This window comes from Trachemys scripta, chromosome 8 (assembly GCF_013100865.1).
Source record: "Trachemys scripta elegans isolate TJP31775 chromosome 8, CAS_Tse_1.0, whole genome shotgun sequence".
NCBI classification, from domain to species: domain Eukaryota; kingdom Metazoa; phylum Chordata; order Testudines; family Emydidae; genus Trachemys; species Trachemys scripta.
This window is the reverse complement of record NC_048305.1, coordinates 107,406,321-107,432,440: the sequence shown is the minus strand read 5'-3', so window position 1 is coordinate 107,432,440 and position 26,120 is coordinate 107,406,321. Positions and strand designations below refer to the sequence as shown.

Genomic DNA, 26,120 nt, shown 5'->3' with positions numbered 1-26,120 from the left:
GAGATTTTGGAGTCATTGTGGATAGTTCTCTGAAAACATCCACTCAATATGCAGCGGCAGTCAAAAAAGCGAACAGAATGTTGGGAATCATTAAGAAAGGGATAGATAAGAGACAGAAAATATCATATTTCCTCTATATAAATCCATGGTACGCCCACATCTTGAATACTGCATGCAGATGTGGTCGCCCCATCTCAAAAAAGATATATTGTACTTGGAAAAGGTTCAGAAAAGGGCAACAAAAACGATTAGGGTATGGAACAGCTTCCGTATGAGGAGAGATTAATAAGATTGGGACTTTTCAGTTTGGAAAAGAGACGACTAAGGGGCGATATGATAGAGGTCTATGCAATCATTACTGGTGTGGAGAAAGTAAATAAGGAAGTATTATTTACTCCTTCTCATAACACATGAACTAGGGGTCACCAAATGAAATTAATAGGCCGCATGTTTAAACAAACAAAAGGAAGTATGTCTTCACAGAACCTACAGTCAACCTGTGGAATTCTTGCCAGAGGGTGTTGTGAAGGCCAACACTATAACAGGGTTCAAAAAAGGACTAGATAAGTTCATGGAGGATAGGTCCCTCAATGGCTATTAGCCAGGATGGGCAGGGATGGTGTCCCTAGCCTCTGTTTGCAAGAAGCTGGGAATGGGTGACTGGATGGATCACTCAATGATTACCTACCTGCTCTGTTCATTCCCTCTGGGGCACCTGGCATTGGCCACTGTCAGAAGACAGGATACTGGGCTAGGTGGACCTATGGTCTGACCCAGTATGTCCGGTCTTATGTTCTTATCACACAGCATGGCCCAAACCAGTGTTTTTCCTTGGGGAAACTGTCATAAATATGGGAGAAATAATCATTTTGCAAAATGCTGCAGATCTCAATTGCAGAAAAGTTTAAGTGCATTCAGTTGAAGGCAGCCTCATTGAGTAGTTTTACATAGACATGCTGAGATCAAGCAAACCTGATGAGAGAGACTGGATTCTGCCTGTAAAAGTGAATGAAACAATTATTCCACTCAAACTGCACACAGGAGCTCAAGTTAATATTCTGTCTGGAAAGATTATGAAAAACTGAAAATAAGACCAAAACTGAGACCAACAAAAATAAAGTAACTGGTTATTCTGGAACAAATATACCAGTGAAGGGGAGGTGCATTGCTAGCATCAACTATAAAAACATCATGTACAGATGCCTGTTCGTTGTAGTGCCAAAGGAGCGGACACCAATTTTAGGCCTGGTCACCTGCGAAAAAGCTCTCACTACAAGATCATACTGAACCTGGCTATGAGACGCTCATTCGGGAATATAATGATCCTTTTCACAGTTTGGGTTGCTTGCAGGGTGAACGTACAATCCAGATAACCAGGCATCTCCATGCAGTCATCCATCCATGGAGAAAGGCGTCATTTTCACTTTGTGAGAAACTCAAGGTTGAGCTGGCAAGGATAGACGCACCCCAAGTAATGCAAGAAATTGAGAAGCCAATGGAATGGAGAAAAATAACAGCCAACTGGTGCATATGCTTAGATCCGAGATACCGCAACAAGGCTGTGAAAAGAGAACATTTCGAACTGCCAGCCAGAGGAGAAATGATGGCTCAATTTGCAAATGCTCAGTATTTCCGTAAATCGGTTGCATCCTCAGGATTTTGGCAGCTAAAATTAACCAAAGAAAGCTCAAAACTGTGCACATTTTATCCCCCGTTTGGAAGATACAGATTCATACGCCTACCCTTCGGCATAGCTTCACTGGAGTTATACCACAAAACCATACATATGATCTATGGATATATTAATGGTGCCAACACCTCAATGGAGGACGACGTCATCCGGGGCTCAACTAAAGAGGAGCATGATTGTAGACTTCAGGCAGTCTTGGATGCAAGTAGAGTTGCAAACTTGAAACTAAATAGAGAGAAATGTATCCTAGGGGGCTACAGAACTGACTTTTGTTGGAGATTTTATTTCCAACCAAGGTGTAAAACCTAAAAAAATGAAGGTTTCAGCCATTGAAATGATACCATGTCCCCAGTCAAAGAAAGATTCCAGCAGTTCCTGGGAATGGCTAATTATCTTGGAAAATTTGTACCAAGTCCATCTACAATAGCGGCGGCTTTGAGGAGACTGCTAGAACATAAAAATGAATGGTACTGGGCTGCAGAACAGGAGGGATCATGGGAAGGGTTGAAACAACTGTTGCAAGGGCCAGTGTTGAAGTTCTATGCGCCAGGCGAGCCTATTAAAATTTCAGCAGATGCTTCACTGTCTGGGTTAGGTGCAGTGATTTTACAGAAACACAGTGATTGTTGGCAACCAATCGCATAAGCCACAAAATCACTGACTGAGGCAGAAACCAGATATGCCCCACTTGAGAACAATTTTGGGAATATTGTTTGCCTGTGAGAGAGTCAATCAGTATATTTATGGCCAGACAGTGGGTGTTGAAATGGACCACAAGCACCGATAGCATTATTTAGCAAACTGCTAAATGACTTCACCTTAAGGATTCAAAGAATGATGATAAAGCTGCAAAAGTATGATTTGGTTGTGACCTACATGCCCAGTAAATTCATGTTTACTGTGGATGCACTTTCCAGAGAGGTGACTCCCACTGTGAACCCAGAAAAGACCTTAGAGACAGAGATGCAAGCTTATGTAAAGTCAATTCCCATAGCTAACAAGAAACTGTACCAAGTAAGACGGGAAACAGAGGCAGCTGAAGCACGGGGGACCCTTAAAGAAGTGACAATTGAAGGGTGGCCTGAAGAAATAAGCAGTTGCTGGGCAAGTATAAGAGACTAGTGGAACTACAGACCTGAACTTACTCTGATAGACGGGTGATTCTCAAGGGCAGCAAGATTGTAATGCCAGTGAGCCTCCAGAAAGAAATGCTACAGAAGACCCATGAGGGTCATTTCGGAATTGAGAAGTGTGAATGAGCAGGAGAGGTGATTGTGACTTTCCCGGGGTACAGTCTGGACGGATGAACAGCTGTGTCCCCTCAATTCTTCAACCTGGGTGCCTTTTACACCGGCTTTGCTGTGAGCGCAACCGCTCCTGGCAGGGCCGTCCTTAGAATTTATGGGGCCAGGCGCAAGTTACCTGAGGGGGATATTGAGGGACGGGGAGGGGAAGGCGGAGGGTCCACTGAAGGTGGTCCCCAGCCAGTGCCGCTGACCATGGACCCCTGCCCAGCACTGCCCTTCCCTCTGCTGCTCGCCCGGCGTGGTTTCTGCCAGGGCTCCCAGGTGAGCTCGTGGCTTCTTCCACCCTGCGGCTTGGGCTGTCTGTGTAGGTGTCCATTTTTCTGGGGGTCCGGTATGGGGGGGGGGGGGGGGGGGGGGGCCTCTGGGCACATGCCTTGTTGGCCTGTGTGTTAATCTGCATGGGGAGGTGATGGAAGCTCTGGCCAGGGCCTTCCGCGTCCCCGTCCCCCCCAGCTTTAAGAGGAGATTCTGCTCTCCAGCGCGCATGGCTCCCTCCCGGCACCCACATCCCCACTCCAGCTCCTACCTTCTTGATCTTCCAGGGGGCGGAGAGAAGCCCTCCGGCCAGTGGGCAGGCTGAAGGGGGTGAGCAGTGGGCGAGGGGGAGGAGCCCGGGGACTTCTTCCACTTCCCCCCTTTTTTTTTTTTTTAATTTCCCACCCGCACTGCTGATTGGTTGTCCTGATTCACTCTGCACATGTGCAACAAGGAAGACGCCGGGTGCAAACGGCACACAACCCCGGCCAGCCTCCGTACGGGTAGGGACAGCGGAGTCAGAGCACAGCACAAGCGGAACAGGCTGGGGCCCCAAATTTCTGGGTGCCCTACACAGCCGCGTATGCTGTGTATGCCTAAGGACGGCCCTGGCTCATGGCCTGCTCTTACTCACAGCCTCCAGCATTCTCTCCCAGCTATAATGTCTGAGTGCTATAGCCAGCCACCTTGAATTGCACTGCAGAGCAACACCAGCAAACTCCCAGTCCCAGATTTCCCCCAGAAATGTGCGTCTTTTGCTGCCCAGCTCCCTCCTGCACAAACCAAACTCACATAAAGTCTGTCATTTCATTAACAGCAAATGATATGCACAAATCTTGTTATCCCAAATGGAGTTTCCCAAACACTTCAATCCAAACAAACACTGGTTTAGATAAAGCAATAAAACCAGTTTATTAACAACAGAAAGATGGATTTCAAGTGATTACAAGTCATGAGGCATAAAAGTCAGAATTGGCTACAAGAAAATAAAAAAAGGCAATTAATATCTAACTTAATAAGCTAAATGAATTCAAAGCAAAGGTTTCTGTCAGCACATGGTCTAGCAGTCTTACTGGCTGGAATCCTTTCTTCCAGGACACTCCCCCAATTCAGTGTTAATTTCCTTGTCCTTCCAGTGTTGTTGATGGCATGAGCGGAGAGAAAGGGAAGAGAATTTTGGAGCGTCTGTTCTCCTTTCTTACAGCTCTCTTTTTCTTTGAAAATCATCTCCAGCTGGGTTTCAGAAGACAGCAGGTCTTTGAGGAAGGAAACTCTAACTGTTTCTTTGCCAAAATGTAGATTTCTCGCTCACGCCCTTTTTCTGCCAAAGAGTAGCTGCTTAACCAAGTGATGGTCCATTTGATTTTGTTGACACCTGGCTGAGGTGTCTGTTTGCTTTTTGTCTTCAAGGAACTGGTTTGCGCCTGCTTTTCTAAACTTGGGACATGTCTCGGTAATGTTATATAGCACAATCTTATAACTTTACATACAATGTTGCCACACATATTTTACCAGGACAATAATTGTCAAATTATGAGTTTTCAAATGAGCCATTATAGTTTTGTAAACAGAGTGAACATAGGGGGACAGACTCACAGTGGTGTACTGCCCATGGGTCAAACTCTGTGATTGGAAACTGCTTTCATGCTTGAAATACAAGCCATTCCAACAGGCAGAGCTGCTGAGACCTCGCCCAGTCCCACAAAGCCTTATGAGAAGGTAGGCGCTGATTTGCTTATCTGGCAGTCAAAGGATTATTTAATAGTCACAGATTATTGTTCTCTGTATCCAGAAATGTGCACACCGCACGGTACTAGCAGTAAGTAAGCGTGCTTGTAACCTCTCCTCTCTCGGTAGCTGACATGCTGGGTTTATGGAAATGTACTAGAGTTGAGAAGGTAAGGTATGTGTTATCAGATAGTTGTTAGCTGTTTCTGTATATGTATATAAGAGCTAATTGGATTTTTTAGGAGGGAAGATGTGGAGAGATGTTTGTACAAGAATATAATTTAGAGAGACTCCCTCATAAGGGACTGTATCATGAACACCAGGAATTTTGAGCCATGCCCTGGAAGCAAGGGGTGAGAACACAATGTAGCTGTGCACAGCAGTTCACCACAAAAACAACAAGGAGTCTGGTGGCACCTTAAAGACTAACAGATTTATTTGGGCATGAGCTTTCATGAGTAAAAACCTCACTTCTTCGGATGCATAGAAGAAGTGAGGTTTTTATTCACGAAAGCTCATGCCCAAATAAATCTGTTAGTCTTTAAGGTGCCACCAGACTCCTTGTTGTTTTTGTAGATACAGACTAACACGGCTACCCCCTGATACAGTTCACCACAGACGTTCTCTAGTTGGTTTTTAAAAGGTTCCTTTCTTATTCCCTGGCGTTTTGTTTAATGAACCCCAAGCTCATTGCAATAACTCTGCTAGATACCAAAAATCATGGACTGAACAGCGACACTGGGTTTATGGCCGATTACAACAATCTGTCATTCACTTAACCCCTCCCTTTCTTTCCCCTCTATGATAGGAGGGGTGTTAACAGGCCCCTTCACCTTGAATGGTCTCTTGAAATATGTGTTAACGCTTATGCTAACTAATCCCAGAATGATGTTTCCGAGGAGCTGACTGAGGAGATATCTGAGCCATTAGCAATTGACTTTGAAAAGTCACGGAAGACAGGAGACATTCCAGAGGTCTGGAAAAGGGCAAATCTAGTGCCAGTTTATAAAAAGGGAAATAAGGACAACCCAGGGAATTACAGGCCAGTCAGCTTAACTTCTGTACCCGGAAAGATAATGGAACAAATGATTAAGCAATCATTTTGCAAACATCTAGAAGATAATACGGTGATAGATAACAGTCAGCATGGATTTGTCAAAAATAAATCACATCAAACCAACCTGATAGCTTTCTTTGACAGGGTAACAACCCTTGTGGATGGGGGGAAATAGTAGATGTGGTATATCTTGACATTAGCAAGGGTTTTGATACTGTTTCACGTGACCAATGGGAGCTGCGGAGCCGGCACTGGGGACAGTGGCAGCACGCAGAGCTTCTCTGGTCGCTCCTCTGGCTAGGGGCCGCAGGGACATGCCGGTGAGCTGGTGGTCACAGCCCCAGCCCCACGGTGGGGAGCCAAGGCTTGGGGCATCTGGCCTGTGGCACGGAGACTTGCCGCGGGCCGGATGAAAAGAAGCAGTGGGCCAAATCCCCACCTGCGCTGCAAGGAGAACTTTGCAGTTTTGTAGGCTCTTCCATCCAAAGCTCTCAGTTCACTTTTACCAAGGCCACAATCTGAATTAAAGCTTAGAACACTCCTATCATGTGGACATAGAATGTGTACAGTACACAAACAGCTTCATCTGCCTTTGAAGTGCAGCCCCCTTTGAGGTGGAACATTGGTCCATAACATGGTTGTCACGGCATCTGGGCATCTTACACTGTTCCATTTGGATAACAGTCTGCATCCTCATTCCTGTCCCAACCAGCTGTGTAATGTTGCTTATTGCTATATAATTATTATTATAAAGCTAGGGGCAGTTTTTTTTCCAGATCTGAACTTCCCCAAAGTTTGTGTGTATTTGCAAAGGGGAATTTGATTCAGGACCTTTTGCATAGCAATGTTTGTACTTGTCTGAGTTTAGGGCTTCTCCCAATAGTTCTAATAAATTTCCTTTTTTATGTAAATTACCTTGGAATTCAGGTGTGTTGGGGATAATCCTCAGAGACAAGGCAAACAAAATGTTTGACCTGTGTTGTGAGGTGGAAATGGTGGGACCAAGGCACCTGAGCTGTGGTGCCTTGGTCAAAGACAATAGCACAAAATGCTGATTAAAGACATTGGGGAGCACAAGGAACGCCGGGGGAGCTGAAGGAATGATGGGACTTGGTAATACACCTCATGCCCTACATCACCTCTTGCTGGGTGGGGCTGGTACTGCAGAAAGTAGAAGCTCCTTCCAGGTATTTCTAAAGCTGTCCATACTGTACTTAATGCTGGGCGAGGTAGGCAGTGGAGTAGTTGTGAGCTCGTCACAGTGCTCCTGTCATGTTCCCTGCAGCATCGTCTTCTCCGGAAGACTGAGCCTGCAGAAAATGAGCTTCCCCACAGGCACTGTCCCTGTGCCATTCCTTACCATTACCTCCTGCCAGTAGGAGCAGCGACTGTTTATGATGGATTGGTCTAAATGGCTGAGAATGGGTTTGAGAGTCTTTGTTTAATATCTTTCATGGCCATGAAAAACATGTCACGGACTGTGAAATCTGGTGTTGTGTGTGCTTTTCCTCTCTACTATACAGATTTCACAGGGGAGACCAGTGTTTCTCAAATTGGAGGTCCTGACCCAAAAGGAAGTTCCAGGGGTGGGAGGTTACAAGGTTATTTTAGGGGCTCGTGGTATGGCCACCCACCTTTACTTCTGCGATGCCTTCAGAGCTGCCCAGTGCCCTGCCAGCAGCAGTGTAGAAATAAGGGTGGCAGTGCCACAAACTCCCCCCCCCCCCCAATAATCGTGCAGCCCTCCCCCACAACTCCTTTTTGGGTCAGGACCCCCACAACTACAACACCGTGAAATTTCAGAGTCAAATAGAAATTTATGATTTTTAAAATCTTATGACCATGAAATTGACCAAAATGGACTGTGACATTGGTAGGGCCCCATTTATAATCAGGGGCCTGTATTTGTTGGAGCTGTTCTATGTGTGTTATTCTTCACCCAAATGTGGATGCCTTCTCAGACAGTCTGTTTTCCCAATGGTCTGTTAAGAAGTAGACACCACACTTGAAGAAAGCAGTAAATAAAGATGCTTAATCCATTTTATACATGAGTCAAAGGCCCCGCTTCCTTATCTGTCAGGGTACAGCTGTCACTGGATTTATGAAGTGTTCCACTCCGCAGTCAATTACTCTTTCCCACAGCTAGGGTATGAAAGACTCGGGCAGTCTGTACTTTTTGCTGCCAGAGTGATGGAAATGTGTAACTGACTGCAGAGGTCAGTTTGAGGGACAGGCAGGCAGAATTTCACTGTTCTTCAGTTCACTGTATCTTGGGCTTAGATTCAGCTTGGTGGTTTTGGGGGAATAACAAGAGTTCACAGTGATAAAAGTAGTGGAATTGTGGAGGGAGTAGCCAGGGTCCAGAGCAAATGTTCCATGTACTTGAAATGGTTCTAGATGCACCTGGTCCTGCCCTCCGGCATTGGAGGAGGAGTTGTGTACTTAGTGGACACATGCTGCATATATGTATTGGAAGGTCCATGTTTCTGTGCCATGTTTCTGTGGCTCGATCCTATGAGGAGTGTGACTGATGCTCCCTAGGGGTATCCAGGGTTGTGAGGCACCTCACCCCCACCTGCCCTTAGTGCGAGGCAGCTTTGTCTGTGTCTGCTGTGGGTCAGCTCCCCCAAACCACCAGCCTCTGGCAGCACAAGCTCTGCCTGCCAGGCCTCTGCAGGCCTCGCGCTCTCTGTACAGGTAACAATAGGCACACCCCAGCCCCCGAGTTCACAGAGCGTTCCCTGCAGCGTCCAGCCCCTTCTCCACTGAGCACTGACAGAATCACCAGCCCTGCTGTTCCCAAAGGAGAGAACACACCAGCTTGTCTGGGTTAGCTCAGGACCACCACCTTGCTTAACCACAGCACTTTGATACATTTATAGTGAAAACAAGAATAAGTTTATCATCAAAGATTCAAGTAATAGTGAGTAAGAATGTAGGAAACAAGTGGTTAAATATAAAACAAAATCACAATACTTTCTAGAGAATAAACCGAACTAGCACGTTCACTTCCTGAAGCTTTGTCTCACCCAAAATTCTCTTCAGCATTTTCATCCAAGTCTGGTTGAGATCCCTTTTCCAGGAAGCAAAACCACTTGTTTTTCTTTCTTCCTTGGTGAAGGGTGCCTGGGTGTCTTCCCTGCTCCCTGCATACAGTCAGGCAAACCTTTAAAGTGCATCTCCAGTTACGGTTCTTCCTCCCCAACTGTTTCTCTCTCTCTCTCTTTGACCATGTCGACACTTCGGGCTTGTCTGGCAGCAGAGCTGCAGCACTTCAGTGCGGAGAGTTCCTCCTGTCTGCAGAGTGAATTCACCTCCCCATGAGGTGGTAGCTGGGCTGAGGAAAGAATTCTTCCATTGACCCAGCACTGTCTATACTGGAGGTTAGGTTGGCTTAACTGTGTCCCTGCAAGGTGTGGATTTTTCACACACCTGAGAGACATCGCTATGACGATGGAACTTTTCACTGTAGACCAGTCCTTAGTTCCTGCCTATCAAGTCCTCACACTCAATTTACATATTAACAGGTCGCTGAATAAACATTCTTGTCTGGCAGAAAACCTGTTTTTCACCTTCGCTGGTGACCAGTACCTACCGACTTCAGGAACATAACTTCCGTATATATACATTTCTCCTTGTATAGTTTGTGTACATACATGTCGCAATGATTTTGATGACCGGAGTGGCACAGGTTATTCAAGACCTCACCTGACACCCTTTGGTAAACTAGAATGGACACCCCAGACCTGGGGAATCATCATTGAATGGGTCTGATTCCCGTGGGGTCCCACAGGGATCAGGTTTTGGCCTTATGCTGTTTAGCATCTTTATCAATGGCCTGGAAGAAAACATAAAATCATCACTGATAAAGTTTGCAGATAACACAATACTTGGGGGAGTGGTTAATAATGAAGAGGACAGGTCACTGATTCAGAGTAATCTAGATTGTTTGGCAAACTGGCCACAAGTAAACAGTATGTGTTTTGATATGGCTAAATGCAAATATATACCTCTAGGAACAAAGAACTAGTATAATCCTGGGCTGCAAAAACAGGAATCTGGAGTAGGAGCAGAGAGGTTATTTTACCTTTGGATTTGGCACTGGTGCGACCGCTGCTGGAATCCTGTGTCCAGTTCTGGTGCCCACAGTTCAAGAACGATGTTGATAAATTGGAGAAGGTTCCAAGAAGAGCCATGAGAATGATTAAAGGAGTCTAGAAATAGACTTTGTTCAGTTTAACAAAGAGATGGTTAAGGGGTAATTTGATCACAGTCTATATTTAACTGGGGAACAAATATTTAATAAGGGGCTCTCCAGTCTAACAGAGAAAGGGCTAACGTGATCCAATGGCTAGAAGTTGAAGCTAGACTAATTCAGACTGGAAGTAAGGTGTCAGTTTTTAACAGTGAGAATAATTAACCACTGGAACAATTTGTCAAGGGTCTTGGAGGATTCTTCATCACTGGGTTTTTAAATCGAGATGGGATGTTTATCTAGAAGACGTGTTCTAGGAATTATTGTGGGGCAGGTCTCTGGCCTGTGCTATGAGGAGGTCAGACTAGATGATCGCAATGGTCCCTTCTGGCCTTGGAATCTATGAATCTAGAAACTGTGACCCACGAGAGGCCTGTAACCCTCTGTGTCCTCTTGCCGTTCGGGATTAAGAGGTTCCTGGGCCACTGGGACAAACAGGCAACCTCAGCCAGCAAGTCTTGTTACTGCATTGTGGCTGCTAATGGGTTAAAAGCCCTCTAGTTCTTCCCATGTTTAAATTCGGCTTTCCTCTGATGTAAAGATCCGGAATACTACCAGGTAATCATGGCCTAGATCTTCCAGACGTGGTTATTTCTTTAGCCATTTTATTTTACACCTACAATGTTCTAGCTGGGTGTGTATTCCTCAAGGTAAACAATCTGTCAGAGAAGCTGAGGATGAGCATTGTAGAGCTGTGTCTGCCAAGAGCTAGGAGAATCGGCCTTTCACAGGTGTGAGATTTGGTGAATGCAAAAAGGGTTGGCTAGAGAACGTGATTCAAATGGAGAGAAACTATCCACAGTCATTATCAGTCATTTTGTCAGTCACCTTCTCCCTGTTCTTGTTATGATCATGAATGTTCTCTCTGTCTGTTTTCTTCTCCTGAATGTTAATTCCCAGTCGTTTCCCAGTGGGAGAACACTGGAAAAGGAGTAGAACAGTTCTCTCATAATTGGCCCCATCCCAATGTCCTAGGCTCCTCCCTCCTTTTTTATGTTTTCCACTTTCTGCAGCTGTGGGATGTTTCTGGAGGCTAGTGGCTCCCGGGTAGCTCTGAAAAGGCCAGTTTGGCACGGAATGAGACGTGTTCATAAGGGCAGCTTCCAAAGCCAAGTGGCTGTGTCCATCCCACTGGTCTCTCAAGTTTGCTGAGTAAACACTCTAGGAAGACCAATTAATGGGGAAGACACAATTACCCTGTTTATTTATGGTTTGTTTGTTTTTATTCTGCACCATGCGTGTGCATGGCAGTTTACAGAGCAAGATAGTCCCTTCTAAGCTTACAGCTTAATTCAAGTATGACCCAGCAAGGGATGACAGTAACTCTAGGGTAGAAGTGGGACATGGGAAAATATGATTCACGCACAAGGGGAGTATGCGGCATATGGCATCAGTTAGAGATATTCTTGGATGTTTGGCTAATGATTTTTGATCAGCTGTGACCAGTACTAATGCTGTGTCCAAGGGGAGAATGAGAACAGCTGTCCCTGGTGGATTTTCTGAGGATGACAGGGGCATGGCATCTGTGTTATCTAACCACCTGTGCTTGTTTTGCTGTCTCCATTCCCTAGAGTGCATCTGATGGATTTTGGAAGTCAGTGGCTACCCGTGTCCCAAGAGAACCTCATGAGATCCGCATCCTGAATCCGTACTTCATCCAGGAGGCAGCTTTCAGCTTCATTGGCCTGCCTTTCAACAACGGCCTGATGGGCAGAGGGGTAGGTGCAAGGTGGGGGAAAGAAATCAGAGGGGATGGAAGAAGATGACACCAGAACTTAGTCTGTTTACACATCTGCTGCTGGTTGAAAAGGAAATGTGAAGTATGAGGGTGCTGACAGCAGAACGTATCCTATTAAGTGTGTCAGCAGAGATTGATTGGAGCATTCGAACAGGGCACATAGTTTAAACTAGCAGAGTGAAAACACGTGTGTAAGGACTTAAAGAAACATGTCTATCGTATTGTATAATTTGGGAGACAATCTGTGATCATTTAATCAGACTGTATCGTAATGCTGCATGTACACAAGGGGGCTGTTTGGCATTGCCGACTTGTGTGTGTTTTACCATGCGATCTTAATGTTCCATTAATTTTTGCTCCTAGATTAATTCCTCCATCCCTGTGATCAGTTATTCCTCTTCTTCTGACTCCCTTCAGTGGGTCAGTATCTTTCTGGCAATGAGAAGGCCAGAATTTGAACGCAGTGTTTTAGGTGTAGTTAACCCAGAGTCATATTGAGATAGACTGTTGACTCCATGCTGTGTGGTGTGATGGCTTTGCATACAGCCCCAAACTGCATCCCAATCTTCAGTGTTGAGATGTGAGAGGGTAATGTGCGTTGGCTTATGTCCTCATTAACAAGAGCAAGTGTGAATCTATCCAGGACCCTTTTCATCAGCTCCTATAACCTGACCTTTCCTTCAGGAATATAGCAGTTGCCAGGCCAGATCAGAGCAAGAGGCCCCCTAGCCCGATATCCTGTCTCCATAGTGGTCAATGTGAGCTGTTGTGGAGGAAGGTGCAAAACATACATATCACACACACAAAATCTACATTCAGATAACATGAGTAAGGTTGCAGGGTCAAGCTCTCAAAACTGAGGAAATGCCAGAATTAAGGCTGCCTGTGCAATCTTATTTCAGCCCCTTTGTGCCTCTACATTAGGACAATCATTACTTATCCAGTCACATACTGTCATTTCCACACAAATCCTGCCTCATGCAGTGCACAGGATGGACGGTGCTCACAGAGTGAACAGCTGTTCAATGGTTTGTTTTCTCCGTATTGTTCAATGTGTTGCCCTGTTCCTTGTTTACTGCACACTTCAAACCTTGCTCAGAAGATAGAACTACAGATTTCCCCACGGGCTTGTCTCTGGGGCTCACCACTGTAGTACCTGAATGCTTCACGTAGATTAATTTATTTATTTTCACAACACTTCAGTGAGATGACTGGGTTTTACCCCCATTGTCTCCTTCGAGTGCTCTGCCTATTCCTACTCGTGGGATGCTCTGACACAGCCTGAGGGGTAGAACTCTAGCTAGCAGCACTCACATGCCTCCCTCACCCCTCTCCTCCGTGAACATGGGAAATCCCAAGGTGAGGGTACAGACGGGACGGACGCTCCCACAGCCTCAGTTCCTTCTAACCACGAGCAGCAGAATGGTTTTCTGTGAGGCGCCAAAGTCCCCTTGGGTCTGAGATTAGTTAGTTGGTTTAAATCTTAGTTTTGAAGTAGTTAAATTGTTGTCAGTTAGGTAATAATATAGTTACAGTAAGTTAATTACTTGATATGGAACTGAAGAACACGCCTGGTTTCAGAAGATGTGTATTTTGTCCGGTAGTGTTCCTGGCATCAGAGACACATGCTAATGCATCCCATGTTTAAGTGAAGGACACTCACCCTCCATGTGTTCAGTTTGCTCAGTGTTCACAATGAGGTCAAAGAAGGAAAGACAAAAGAGGCTTCAAGCAATTCTCTTACAAGAAGTACAGTTGGCAAAATCCTCCGGAACTTGGAAAGAACAAGATACCAGGAAAGCCCACAGGCTGGCCCTCCCTGGCGGCAGACATGTCTACTAGAGAGAGAGAGAAATCTTCCTCCTCAACATCTACTGCTAAAAAAAAATCCAGTGACAAGGATCAGAAAAGGAAATCCACTGAGGTGTGGGCCTCTTGTTTACAGACAAGCTTTTGGATAAAGTTTTGACTGGAAAGACAGCTCTCAGCAGTGTCAGCCTCTTTGAAAAGAGCCAATCCATGGGAGAGAGACTTTTCTGAACAAGACATATTTAAGGAGCCAATGCACGATAAATATCCTCATGGGAAGGTGAGGAAAGATTCTTCCTCAGGTCGGATATTCTTGGATCCGGATGAGCCAGTTCTGAAGGTCAGGCTTAAGTAACTGGTGAGATGAGGGGATGCTGCGGCACCACAGCAGGTCGTAGTTGAGGTTCGTAGATGAGATCCATCCCTGGTTCAGCCAGAGATTGAATCAGGTATTGTAAGCGAACAGGCAGAAGATGTATGTAACAGCCTCAGATGTGTGTTTCTCCAGAAAGGAGAGGATGTGTAGAAGAATTTAGAATTTCTCCTCTAGTTTCACCACCTAAAACACCCTCTGTTTTCCCAGAGAATAATTTTTCTCACGTTTCCTTGTCCAGCCAAGGGTATTGCTGTCTCCAGTTCTTTCTGAACTGAGAATGACCACAGAGAGGAATAAGAATATTGATTGCAGACCCAGATTATGGATTGCAGCCAAAGATATGTACAACCAGAGCCAAATATGGTTTTCTGCCTGACTGGAAAATGCCACTTTATAGTTGGGCCTGTTTCTTTTACTGGTCACAGCTGTGGTTTCATGTCTCCATGATTGGCTTTTCTGGCAACAGTGCATGGGTGTTATCAGCCTGATTGCTGTAAGCAGAGAAGACTGTCCTCTCCCTTTTGCCTATGCTCAGTCTGGGGCTTGTAAACCCCATCACACGCCCAGATCCTTTTCAGCAGTACGACCACCTAGCCAGCGATTCTCCATTTCATACTTGTGCACTTGAACTTTCCTTTCTAAGTGAAGTACGGTGAACTTGTCTTCACTGAATTTCATCTTCTTGAATTCAGACCAGTTCTCCATTTTGTCAAGGTTGTTTTGAATTCTAATCTGGTTCTCCAAAGTTCTTGCAATCTCTCCCAGCTTGGTGTCATCTGTAAATTTTATAAACATACTCTCCACTCCACTATCCAAGTCATTAATGAAAATATATTGACTAGTACTGGATCCAGGACTGACCCCTATTGGCCACTGTGGGCAGACAGGATACTGGGCTGGATGGACCTTTGGTCTGACCCAGTACGGCCATTTTTATGTTCTTAGGTTCTCACTAGATATGCCCTCTCCATTTGACAGCGAGCCATTGATAACTACTCTGTGCCTACAGTCTTTCTTCAGGCTCTGCTGACTTGAATACATCTAACTTACATAAATATTCTTTAAACTGTTTTTTCTCTGTTTTGACTTGTGTTCCTTCCCCCTGGTTGTCAGTATTACTTGTGTTGAGTATCTGGTCACCATTACCCTGTTTAGTGGAGACTCAGGCAAAACAGGCGTTAAACACCTCGGCTTTCTTGATGTCATCAGTTATGAGCTTTCCTTTCCCACTTCATCTTTCTCTTGCTCCTTATGTATTAAAGAATCTCTTCTCACAACGGGTCTGCCTCCCACCTCCTTCTGGGCCTTAGAACAAGTGTTACCTTTAACACTGTTTACTTGTGTTATTTTCTAATTTCAAAAAAGTGGAGGGGGAGCCTTCATCCCAATTTGGATTTAAGGAAATTAAACACATATAAAAAAGTTTCATTTCCACAAGATTACTCTAATTTCTATAATCCCTTCTGGATTGGTTTGCAGCTCTGGATTTAAAAGACGCATATTTTCATATATCAATCAGACCTTGTCAACGGAAATACCTGTGCTTTATGGTAGGAAAGGACTGTTTTCGGTGCAAGGTCCTCCGCTTTGGGTTGTCTACAGTGTCCAAGGTATTTACAAAATGCCTGTCTGTAGTAGCGGCATACCTAAGAAGGCAGGGGATGTTTGTGTATCCATATGTGGACAACCTGTTAATATAAGTGTAATCCAAGGAAAACATCATAGAAATATAGGACTGGAAGGGACCTCGCTAGGTCTCTAGTCCAGTCCCCTGCGCTGAAGCAGGACTAAGTATTATCTAGACCATCCCTGACAGGGATATGTTTAACCTGTTCATAAAAACCTCCAATGATGGAGATTCTACAGCTGTCGCAACTGTGACATGGGCGGTCTGATGAAGAGGTCAGAGCAGGAGTTAGGCCAGGTCCAATACCAGGATGTCAGAGTCCAAGACAGGCCAGAGGGCAAACTGAGAGTCAGGTATCAGGAGATGAGCAGCAGGCAGTAGGAGCAAGTATCAGAAAGAGCCCAGCTGCATGGATAACTTTCTGTGCCTGTGCATGGGTTAAATAGAGGCTGGTGGCCAATCAGATCCCATGACTGAAGTCCTCTGCAAGAGTTCAGCTGCTATTCTAGCAGCTGGCAGCAGGTCACTGGGTGGCAGGTTGGGACTGCCTTAGTCTGGAGAGCCCCGTGGGCCAGCGTTCGAGACCCCTGGTCCCTGACAACAACCTCCTTAGGTAGTTTGTTCTAGTGCTTAACCACCCTGACAGTTAGCTAGTTTTTCCAAATGTCTAATCTAAACCGACCCTTGCTGCAATTTAAGCCCATTGCTTCTTGTCCTATCCTCAGAGGTTAAGAACAATTTTTATTGCTCCTCCTTGTAACAAACTTTTACGTACTTGAAAACTGTTATCATGTCCCTTCTCAGTCTTCTCTTCTCTAGACTAAACAAACCCAGTTTATTCAATCTTCCCTCATAGGTCATGATTTCTAGACCTTTAATCATTTTTTTTGTTGCTCTTCTGTGGACTTTCTCCAGTTTGTCCACATCTTTCCCAAAGTGTTGTGCCCAGAATTGCACACAATACTCCAGTTGAGGCCTTATCAGTGCCGAATAGAGTGGAAGAATTACTTCTCGTGTCTTGCTCACAACACTCCCAATACCCCATAATGTTTACTTTTTTTGCAAAAGTATCACACTGTTGACTCTCACTTAGTTTGTGATCCAGTGTAACCCCCAGATCCCTTTCTGCAGTGCTCCTTCCTAGGCCGTCATTTCCCATTTTGTATTAGTGCCATTGATTGTTCCTTCCTAAGCATAGTACTTTGCATTTGTTCTTATTGAATTTCATCCTATTTATTTCAGACCATTTCTCCAGGTTGTCAAGATCATTTTGAATGCTAATCCTGTCCTCCAAAATGCCTGCAACCCCTTCTTAGCACTTGGTATTGTCCTCCAAGTGTATAACTGTACTCTCTATCTCACTGTCCAAACCTTTTATGAAGATATTGAATAGAACCAGACCCAGGCCAGATCTCTGTGGGACCCCACTCGTTATGCTCTTCCAGCTTGACTGTGAAACGTTGATAACTACTCTCTGAGTATGGTTTTCCTGGCACTAACCTTATAGTAGGTTTGTCTAGGCTATATTTCCCTAGCTTGTTTATGAGAAGGTCATGTGAGACCGTATCAAATGCCTTACGAAAGTCATGATATATCACATCTCCTGCTTCCCCCCTATCTACAAGGCTTGTTTCCCTGCCAGAGAAGGATGATATAATCTTGACAAATCCATGTGGACTGTTACTTATCATCTTATTATCTTCTAGGTGCTTACAAATTGATTGTTTATTTGCTCCATTATCTTTCAGGGTATGAAGTAAAGCAGACGGGTCTGCAATTCTCTGGGCTGTCCTTATTCCCCTTTTTAAAGATAGGTACTGTCGGAGAAAAACAGAGTTCTCACTCCTTCCACAGTACTATATTTGCCCTTTTCCAGTCCTCTGGGATCCTTCCCATCCTCCATGAGTTCTCAAAGATGATCACTAATGGCTAGGGCCCTACCAGATTCACAGCAGTGAAAAACGTGTCACAGATCGTGAAATCTGGTCTTTTGTGTACTTGTATCCTATACTATACAGATTTCACGGGGGAGACCAGTGTTTCTCAAATTGGGGGTCCTGATCCAAAAGAGGGTTGAGTGAGGGTGTCACAAGGTTCTTGTAGTGGGGTCACGGTATTGCCACCCTTATTTCTGCGCTGCCCTCAGAGCTGGGAGGCCGGAGAGAGGCGGCTGCTGGCCTGACACCCAGCTCTGAAAGCAGCGCCCTGCCAGCAGCACAGAAGTAAGGATGGCAATGCCATACCTTGCCACCCTTCTGTGCTGCTGCCTTCAGAATTGGGTCAAGACCCCTACAGTGACAACACTGTGAAATTTTAGATTTAAATATCTGAAATCATAAATACTATGACCGTGAAATTGACCAAAATGGACCATGAATTTGGATGGGCCCTACTAATGACTCAGAGATTTCTTCAGCCAGATTCTTAAGTATTCTGTGATGTTTTCGTCAGACCTTGCTGACCTGAAGACATCTAACTTGTCTAATTAATTCTTAACTTGTTCTTTCCCTATTTTACCTGAGATCGTAGCTCATTTACACAGATAGTCACTAGGTTAGTCATCTGATCACTGCTAACCTGTGTGGTGAAACCTGAAACAAACAAGGCAGTTAACACTTTGGCCATTGCTTTGGGTTTTGTTGCTGTTTTTCCCGCCTCGTGAGTAACAGACCTATCCTGTCCTTGGTCATCTTCTTGCTTCTTATGTACTTGTAAAATGCTTTCTTGTTACCCCGGCTGGTTTAATCTTGTTTTGTACCTTGGCCTTTCTAATTTTGTCCCTACATGCTTATGTTGTTTTTTTAATAGTCATCCTTTGTCATTTGAACTAGTTGTCACTTTTTATATGACTCTTTTTTGAGTTTCAGTTTGTTGAAGATCTGGTTAAGCCAGAGTGGTGTCTTACCACACTTCCTTCCTTCCTACACATTGGGATAGTTTGCTCTTGTCCTTTAATAATATCTCTTTAAAAAGCTGTGAACTTTCCTGAACTCTTTTTTTCCCTGTAGACTTGCTTCCCACAGGATCTTGCATACCAATTCTTTGAGCTTGCTAAAATCTCCCTTCTTGAAGTCTATTGTCTTTATTCACTGTTTTCCCTCCTACCATCCCTTAAAATCATGAACTCTATCATTTCATCATCACTTAAGCCTTCTACCTTCACATTCTTGACCAGTTCCTCCCTGTTTGTCAGAATCAGATGTAGAACAGCCTCTCCCCTAGTTGCTTTCTTCACCTTTTGCAATAAAAGGTTGTCAATGACGCAGTCCAGAAATGTGTTGGGTAATCTGTGCCTTGCCTGTATTATTTTCCCAAGAGTTGTCTGGATAGTTGAAGTCCCCCATCATGACCACCACCATCATATTACATGTAAAGCAAATATTGTCCGTTTGCCATTCTGGGATTACAGATAATTGGGGAAAGTCATTCTTAAACTCAGCTCAGAGAATCCTCTTTATAGGGGCCATATAGTGACCATACTGTGGCAAGAGCCTTTCTCCCAGAGCGGAGATGTACAAATAAAAATCTCTCTAGCTCCGTCTCCAATATCCACTCCAACAGAGTCTCCTTTTTCTCGAGTTCCTGGGTTTACTGGCATCAACCATGACAGTGACACCATATGCTTGTCTTCAGCTGAGAGATCTTCAGCACTGGTTACCAGTACTGACAATCCAGGCTTACATAGCAGGCATCACAAATTAGTAATTCCACCACAGGTGTGAACAAATGCTGAGAATGTGATGAAGAGTACGCTTTCCGATCCCCCTCCGCCATCAGTACTACTTCACCACTGGGATAGGCGCTGTTAATTGGAGCTCAATGGTCATCAAAAGGAAAAGAGCTACGAATCGTGTATTAGAGCTGAGAACAATCAGACCGGCTCTATAGTCATTTCTGCCTCAGGCAAACCCAAGATACTTCAGGTGATAACAGAAGATATGACAGCATTATATTATCTGAACAAGCGGGGGGGCCTCATTCTCCATAGTTACACCTGGAGACAAAGAGTCTTTGGAACACGTGTATAGAACACGATGTTAACCCAATAGCAATCCATGTATCGGGGGAGCAAAATACGCTTGTAGAACATCTGAGCAGGTCCACATGTCAGAGGCACGAGTGGCCTCTGATGGACAAAATAGTAGCACACCTCTCCAGGTTCTGGGGGAATCTGATAATAGAGCTTTTTGTGTCCAGCAGCAACAGGAAGTGTCCAAAATTCTGTTCGAGATCCAGCAGAGACAGGGACTCGATATTAGATGTCTTTCTAGTGCTCAGGGCTTAATGTATGCATTTCCCCTCATTCAGAGAGTGATAAGGTAAGAACAGACAAAGCCAGGATAATTTTATTAGTGCTGCATGGGCCAGACAACAGTGGTACCCAGACTTACTTCACTTGTCAAGAGGATAAATAAAGCCTCTGCCACAACAACACTGGATTGTTTATCACCCAGATCTTCCGTCTCTTCATCTAACAGCCTAGGGAATAGGACTCTGGGGTTGTTAGAGAGGAGTTGCTCATTAGAAGTACAAAATGTATATCGCGTTCCAGGGAAGAGTCCACACAAAGACGTTATAGTCATAAATGGCAAAGATTGTTGTTGTGGATTTCGATGTATATTTATCCGTATACAGCACCAATTACTTATATTTTGCAATATTTATTGTACCTCAAAATAAGCAGATCTTTCACTCTCTTTCAGTAAAGGTTCATCTCTCAGCCGTATCCGCATACCAAACAATGTTTATAAATGATGTAGTTAAAAGGCTCCTAAAGGGCCTAAATAATTTAGATCCTCCAATAAGCCACCCTGTGCCATTTTTGGATTTAAACATAGTGCTTTCCAATTCATGAGACCTCCCTTTGAGCCTTTGGGAAGCTGTAATTTATTTCATTTGCCTATTAAGACAGTGTTTTTGATAGCGAACACCTCTGTAAGGCGGGTAAGTGAAGCACGTGCATTAGTGGCTGAGCCGCCATTCACTGGTTTCATAAAGATAAGGGAGTTCTTCATACACACAAGATTTTACCAAAAGCGATCTCCATTTTCATATAAACCAGTCACTAATTTTCCTGGTTTTCTTTCCCAAACCCCACACTCATGCTGGAGAGGCTAAATTGCATACTCTGGATGTTAGAAAGGCTTTAGCTTTTTATGTAGACAGAACTAAACAATTTACACAGTTGCCAAAATTGTTTATTTCCTATGAAAGAAAGAAAAAGGGAAAAGCTATTGCTGTGCAAACACTCTCAAGGTGGGTTAGATTATGTATTAATGAAGCTTATAAATGAATGAGGTTGTCCCTTCCTCAGCGAATTAGAACACATTCCACTAGATCTAAGACAGCCTCTGTGGCTGTTTCTGGGCATATTCCGCTAGCAGAGCTGTGCAGAGCGGCAAGGTGGAGTTCTGCTCACACCTTTCCTAAACACTGTTCCTTAGGTGAAGAATCTAGAGCTGATGTGAGATTTGCCACAGACGTCCTGCTGTCCTCCTTCAGTGAGGACTCCATGGTCCCACTGGCCTGGGTCAGAGAACTGCTTATTCATCTGTCCCATGGGTGGGAATGTGCAGAAGACACTCAAAGAAGTGAAGGTGACTTACCTGTAACCGAGGTGCTTTGAGATGGATGCTGCACATTGACCTCTCCGCCCTCCTTTCCCTACTGCTTCGGAGTCCTACTGACCAAAGGGCTTAGGTCACGGGGGGAGGAACAGAGGTGGCTGGGGCACCACGTCCCTTTTATACCGTTGCCCTGGAAGATGAGGCGTTCCTGGAGGGAGGGACGAGGGAGGGGTGTGAGCGCTCCAACTGCTTCTGCTAGCTGGAACTTTGCCATTCAGGCTGCACCGGGCAGAGCATCCCCTGAGTGGGAATAGGCAGAGTCCATCTCAAAGCACCTGGGCTACAGGTAAGTCCCCTTCGTTTACAAGTGGGGAGCCGCGGCAGAGACAGCAAGTGTAAAAATAACCACTAATTTTGGGTGTCCAATTTGAGACACCCACAGACCTGAATTTTCAGAGTACTTACAGTAAGGGTATAGATTGCTCCGCAAAGCACAGCTCCCACTGCCCTCAGCTGCAGCAGTGGGTGCTCAGTGCTTCTGCTGATCAGACCTCCGCAGCTTAAGTCAGGCACCCAGAAATGAGGAACTCACAGCTAGGGACCCCTGTGAAAAGTTTGGGTTAAGTGACTTGCCCGGCATCACACAGGAACTCTGTGTCGGGGCAGGGATAGAATCTGGTTCTCCAGGGCAGCATTCAGCTCCTTTAACCATGAGACCATCCTTTCTCTTCCTACAACAAGTGAGGCCGGGTCCTACAGACAACAGCCTCCTTCACTGCACAGCCCTGATTCGTCCCCAGGGCAGGGCCAGCCTGTGCACTGACTGAGGAGTCATTTCCTAAATTCTGAGTGCTTGACTTTGCAACTTATTTTTGAGAGTAATTTCCCAGGATTTGTAAAAAGGCAGACTGAAAAACCAAATTCCGTCATGTGGCATCATGTTGACACCCACGTGGGTCTTCAGTGGGGCTGGGACCTTTAAATCTACCGCACAGACATCTGCCACTTCAGTTAACAGAGTAACTGATAGCAGTAGTAGGTTATCATCTATGTGGACCAGCACTAGAGGTGGTTTTGCCAGTGTGTTGCACAGATATTTGCGGAGGGCAGAGGAATGGTGAGACTCATGAATCTTGGGTTCCATTCCACCGCAGAGGTGTGGGTTCCAGTGGGCACAGACTTTTCCCATCCCCCCAAGCTTGACCCTTTCTTCCCCATGTTCCTATCCCAGTCCTGTCTCTTCCCCACCTCTGGCTCCTCATTCCAGTCCCATTCTCCGCACTTAGGCAGTTTGTCTCCTTGCCCAGCAGGTCCTAGTCTCCCACCTCTGGAGTCCCAGTCTCCTTGGCCTGCCACCCCAGTTCCCCCTACACACAGCTAAGTTCTGTCCCAGTCTCCTTGTGTAGCCAGTCCCAGTTCCCCCTGTCCCTCTGGATTTCCAGTTCCTCATCCAGCCTGGCCTCCAGTCCCCACCCCCAACACTGCCCATGTTCCCAGTTCCCACTGGCTGCTGGTCTCAGCTTCCCTCCCCCGGCTCCTCATCCAGGCTCAGTGTCTTTGCCCCGCCAGTCCCAGTTCTTCCCCTGTATCCTGGCTTCTCATGAGATCCGTCTTCTCTCCCCCTTTGCCGCCTCCCCCTCCCCCGCAATGCTCTCCAGTCTCACCTACTGGCTCCCAGTTTTCTTTCTGCCCCATTTCCCTCCATGGCTCCTAATCCCAGTGTTCTGGGACACCCGGTCTCAGTCCCTCTCCCCCAGCTCCAGTTTCTGCCTCCCCCCAGCTCCTTGTTCCATCTCCCCCACACCCAGTCTGGCCCCGGCATTCAAATCAGGCAGCTTCCTGCCCCATACTGCCTGGGTCCAACGAGAGAGGCACTGAGAGCGCAGGAGAGACTGACTCCCTGCTTTCAGTCAGGTGCCTGAAACTGGCCCTGGCCTAGTCCATAGCAGCACAGACCTGCAATTGCAGGGAGACCTCTCAGCTCCGGACTGGAGCGTGCTGTGGACAGGCTCTTCGGGGAATTTAGCTGCTAAAATCTGAGCCTCTCTTGAGCAATGTTTCAAAGGCTTACACCTCGCCTGAATTTGGCCAGATTGTCACAGAGTTGGCAAAACGTCACCCCATCCCAAAGGTCAAGTTCAGAGGTGGGCAACCTGCGGCCCGTCAGGGTAATCCGCTGGCGAGCAGCGAGACAGTGTTTACATTGACTGTCCGCAGGCACGGCCGCCCGCAGCTCCCAGTGGCTGGGAACAGCGAACCACGGCTACTGGGAGCTGCGGACGGCCAATGTTAACAAACTGTCTCATGGCCCGTCAGCAAATTACCCTGACGGGCCGCAGGTTGCCCACCACTGGTCAAGTTCCTTCTTCAACGCTTGGCAGGACTCGAGATTTTTCAAAGAAAACGGCATCAGAATTTTTTCATGTGGGGAAACAACATATTTCCCCTTAGTCTCATTCTCAGAAACCACTGAACCGTTTTGGCCAAAGTCATCGACCCGTCCCCCCATCCCCCTCCCCCCCCACACACACACACACCCCAAAGTCAGCCCGAGGCAGTCACCCAGCATGGAAAATGTCAGTCCAGATTGTTAAAACTTGGCAAAATTATAAGCAACTGAAAACAGGGTCTTATAATGGCAAGTGTTGGGCACCTTAATAATGGGCAGTGCTCCCAGCCCTATTTATAGAAGCCTTCCATAGACTGTTACAGGATAACCTGCCCCCGGGAGACTTCCCCCCTAACCCCTATAGACGGTGCCTTAAGCCCTGACGAATGGTTCAAATCCCTTCCAAAACTCTGATTATTGTAATGTTTACTATTATCTCTCTGCCTATTCTTGTTACCCGTGTAAATATCTAATCTTTATTTTTATCCTGCTGAGCTGGTCTCTAATGATATCCAGTGGCAATGAGTTCCACAAGCCAAATGTGCATTACGTGGGGCTTGTCTACACCGAGAGTTAGTGCACGGTAAGCCAGAGTGTAAACTGACAGCCCACTAGCTTACCCTGCTCTAACTCAACGCGTGGAACATCGTGTCTGTAACAGGCCATCTCCTCGGGCTTGCTGCTTTGTAGTGAGCGGTAGATCAGTCCAGTGCTCACAAATCCATTGGGAGGGAGACCACAGCAGGCACGCTGGATTCCCTAGCTCTGTGCTTTCTGGTGAACGTTTTATATTTCCTCTCCCTGTGCTGGCACACTTCGCAGTTAGTTCTTAATGAAGAACGGTCGGAGAGAGAGAGAGTGGCATGCCTCAGACAGCTTCTGAACTGACTCTCCCTGGCCTCTCCCAAAGGCCCTGTCTCTGGGTTCGTCTTACGACGCGGAGTCCTGCACCTGGCATTTGGTGAGCTTGGGAGCTCTGTTCAGAGACTTAGTGCCACTGACTGCTTGCTCTTAACTGAGCCAGCCCAGAGCGTGTTAGTGCATTTGTTCTGACGGATGAAACGCATTGGTTGTCATGCTGTGAATGAAGAGTGAACTGTTTGGAACCATTGGGAGTTCGGTGCTTGATTTTTGTCCAAGTGCTGATAGGTGGATGCCTGGAGATAGGAAACACTTCGGACGCAGCCAACGTGCCCCATTATAGAGCTGCAGACAGACTAGGAGGACTGTTCATGTGCGGAGGTTCGTACACTCGGGTGGCGTTCTGCAGCACACGCACACACGTGCTGTCATGCAGTTCTGGATGCACCGAATTTCTGCCCTGGCAAGTAGAGTTCCCTACTCCAGCCATTCCGTCCAGGTAGGAATCCACTTAGCTGACTCTTGGTGTTTGCTGTAGTGGCTCCCCTGGGGGGAGGGGTCTGCCAGGCCCTGAGGAGGAACAGAAACCACCAGACCTTTATTTTCTCTGGACTTGGTTTTATTTTTAAGCATTGTGTCTTAATACACGAGATATTTCATTTGCTGTGAGAGGAACAGTGAGTATCCGGAAATGAGAATGCTGTGAACTGAAGTTTATGAGGTTTTGATAGGTTGTATAACACACAGCAGATTGGGAAACCAAGAGGGTTTAATTAGAACCTGATGTTTCACTTCATTGGGTATTTAGAAGAAAACTAGTTTATGAGGCTTTCTGAGAAGCAGGCTTTGTGGGTGACCTCTGTCGGATTGTGTAGCCGATAGTTCGCTCCAGGGGCAGGGGAGCCAGGGGCAGGTAGGAGCGGGAATAGCATGATGCAGTGATTCCATCAGAGCTTGCCGGAAGGGAAGGGAGGAAGGTCCTGTGGGTGCAAATATGATGTTTAATGTAATGCAAACTCTTCCATCAGTGAGCTTCCAGGGCTGTCTCTGGTGCCCAGTCTGCCTGCACTCCAAAGGAACATGGCTGACTTTTGCAGCAGCCCGGAAGCTGAGCAGTTACAGAGGGGAGGGAGAGTAGGACCCTGTAGCTACAGGTTTAATATAGACCATGTCACTGGAGCGTTGAAATGGGACCCTGCGGGTCTAGGTATTGTGACTCATTCTCCCAGACCGGGAGTGTTCCTGGAGGGAATTTGGCCCCATAATGCAAGGATATCAATGAGCATAATCCAGATAGTTTCACCAGTGAGGCTGTGGGGAAAGAAAACCCTCCAGCTGCATTACTGCAGCCTGTTCAGTCCAGAGCTGTGCTCTAAAACACCTGCCCCTGGAACTGCGGTGAGCGTGCGAGGGCTCTGTGTTGTCAGGAGGGGACGCGGGGGAGCGCAAAGGAAAGTCCTG

At 46.1% G+C, this 26,120-nt stretch overlaps 1 protein-coding gene across 14 annotated transcripts in view; it reads left to right on the top strand.

Annotated features, from left to right (window-relative positions):
* Nucleotides 1–26,120, top strand: part of ST3GAL3 (ST3 beta-galactoside alpha-2,3-sialyltransferase 3) — a 383,098-nt gene that overhangs the window by 299,511 nt on the left and 57,467 nt on the right. For all 14 annotated transcript variants that reach the window (XR_004646912.1, XR_004646911.1, XR_004646913.1 and 11 more), the window contains one exon: nucleotides 11,864–12,010. Coding sequence is in view for 11 of the 14 variants with exons in the window: in XM_034779913.1 (XP_034635804.1) it covers nucleotides 11,864–12,010 (147 nt within the window). In the remaining 3 variants the exon portion in view is untranslated. The remainder of the gene's footprint in view (nucleotides 1–11,863; nucleotides 12,011–26,120) is intronic.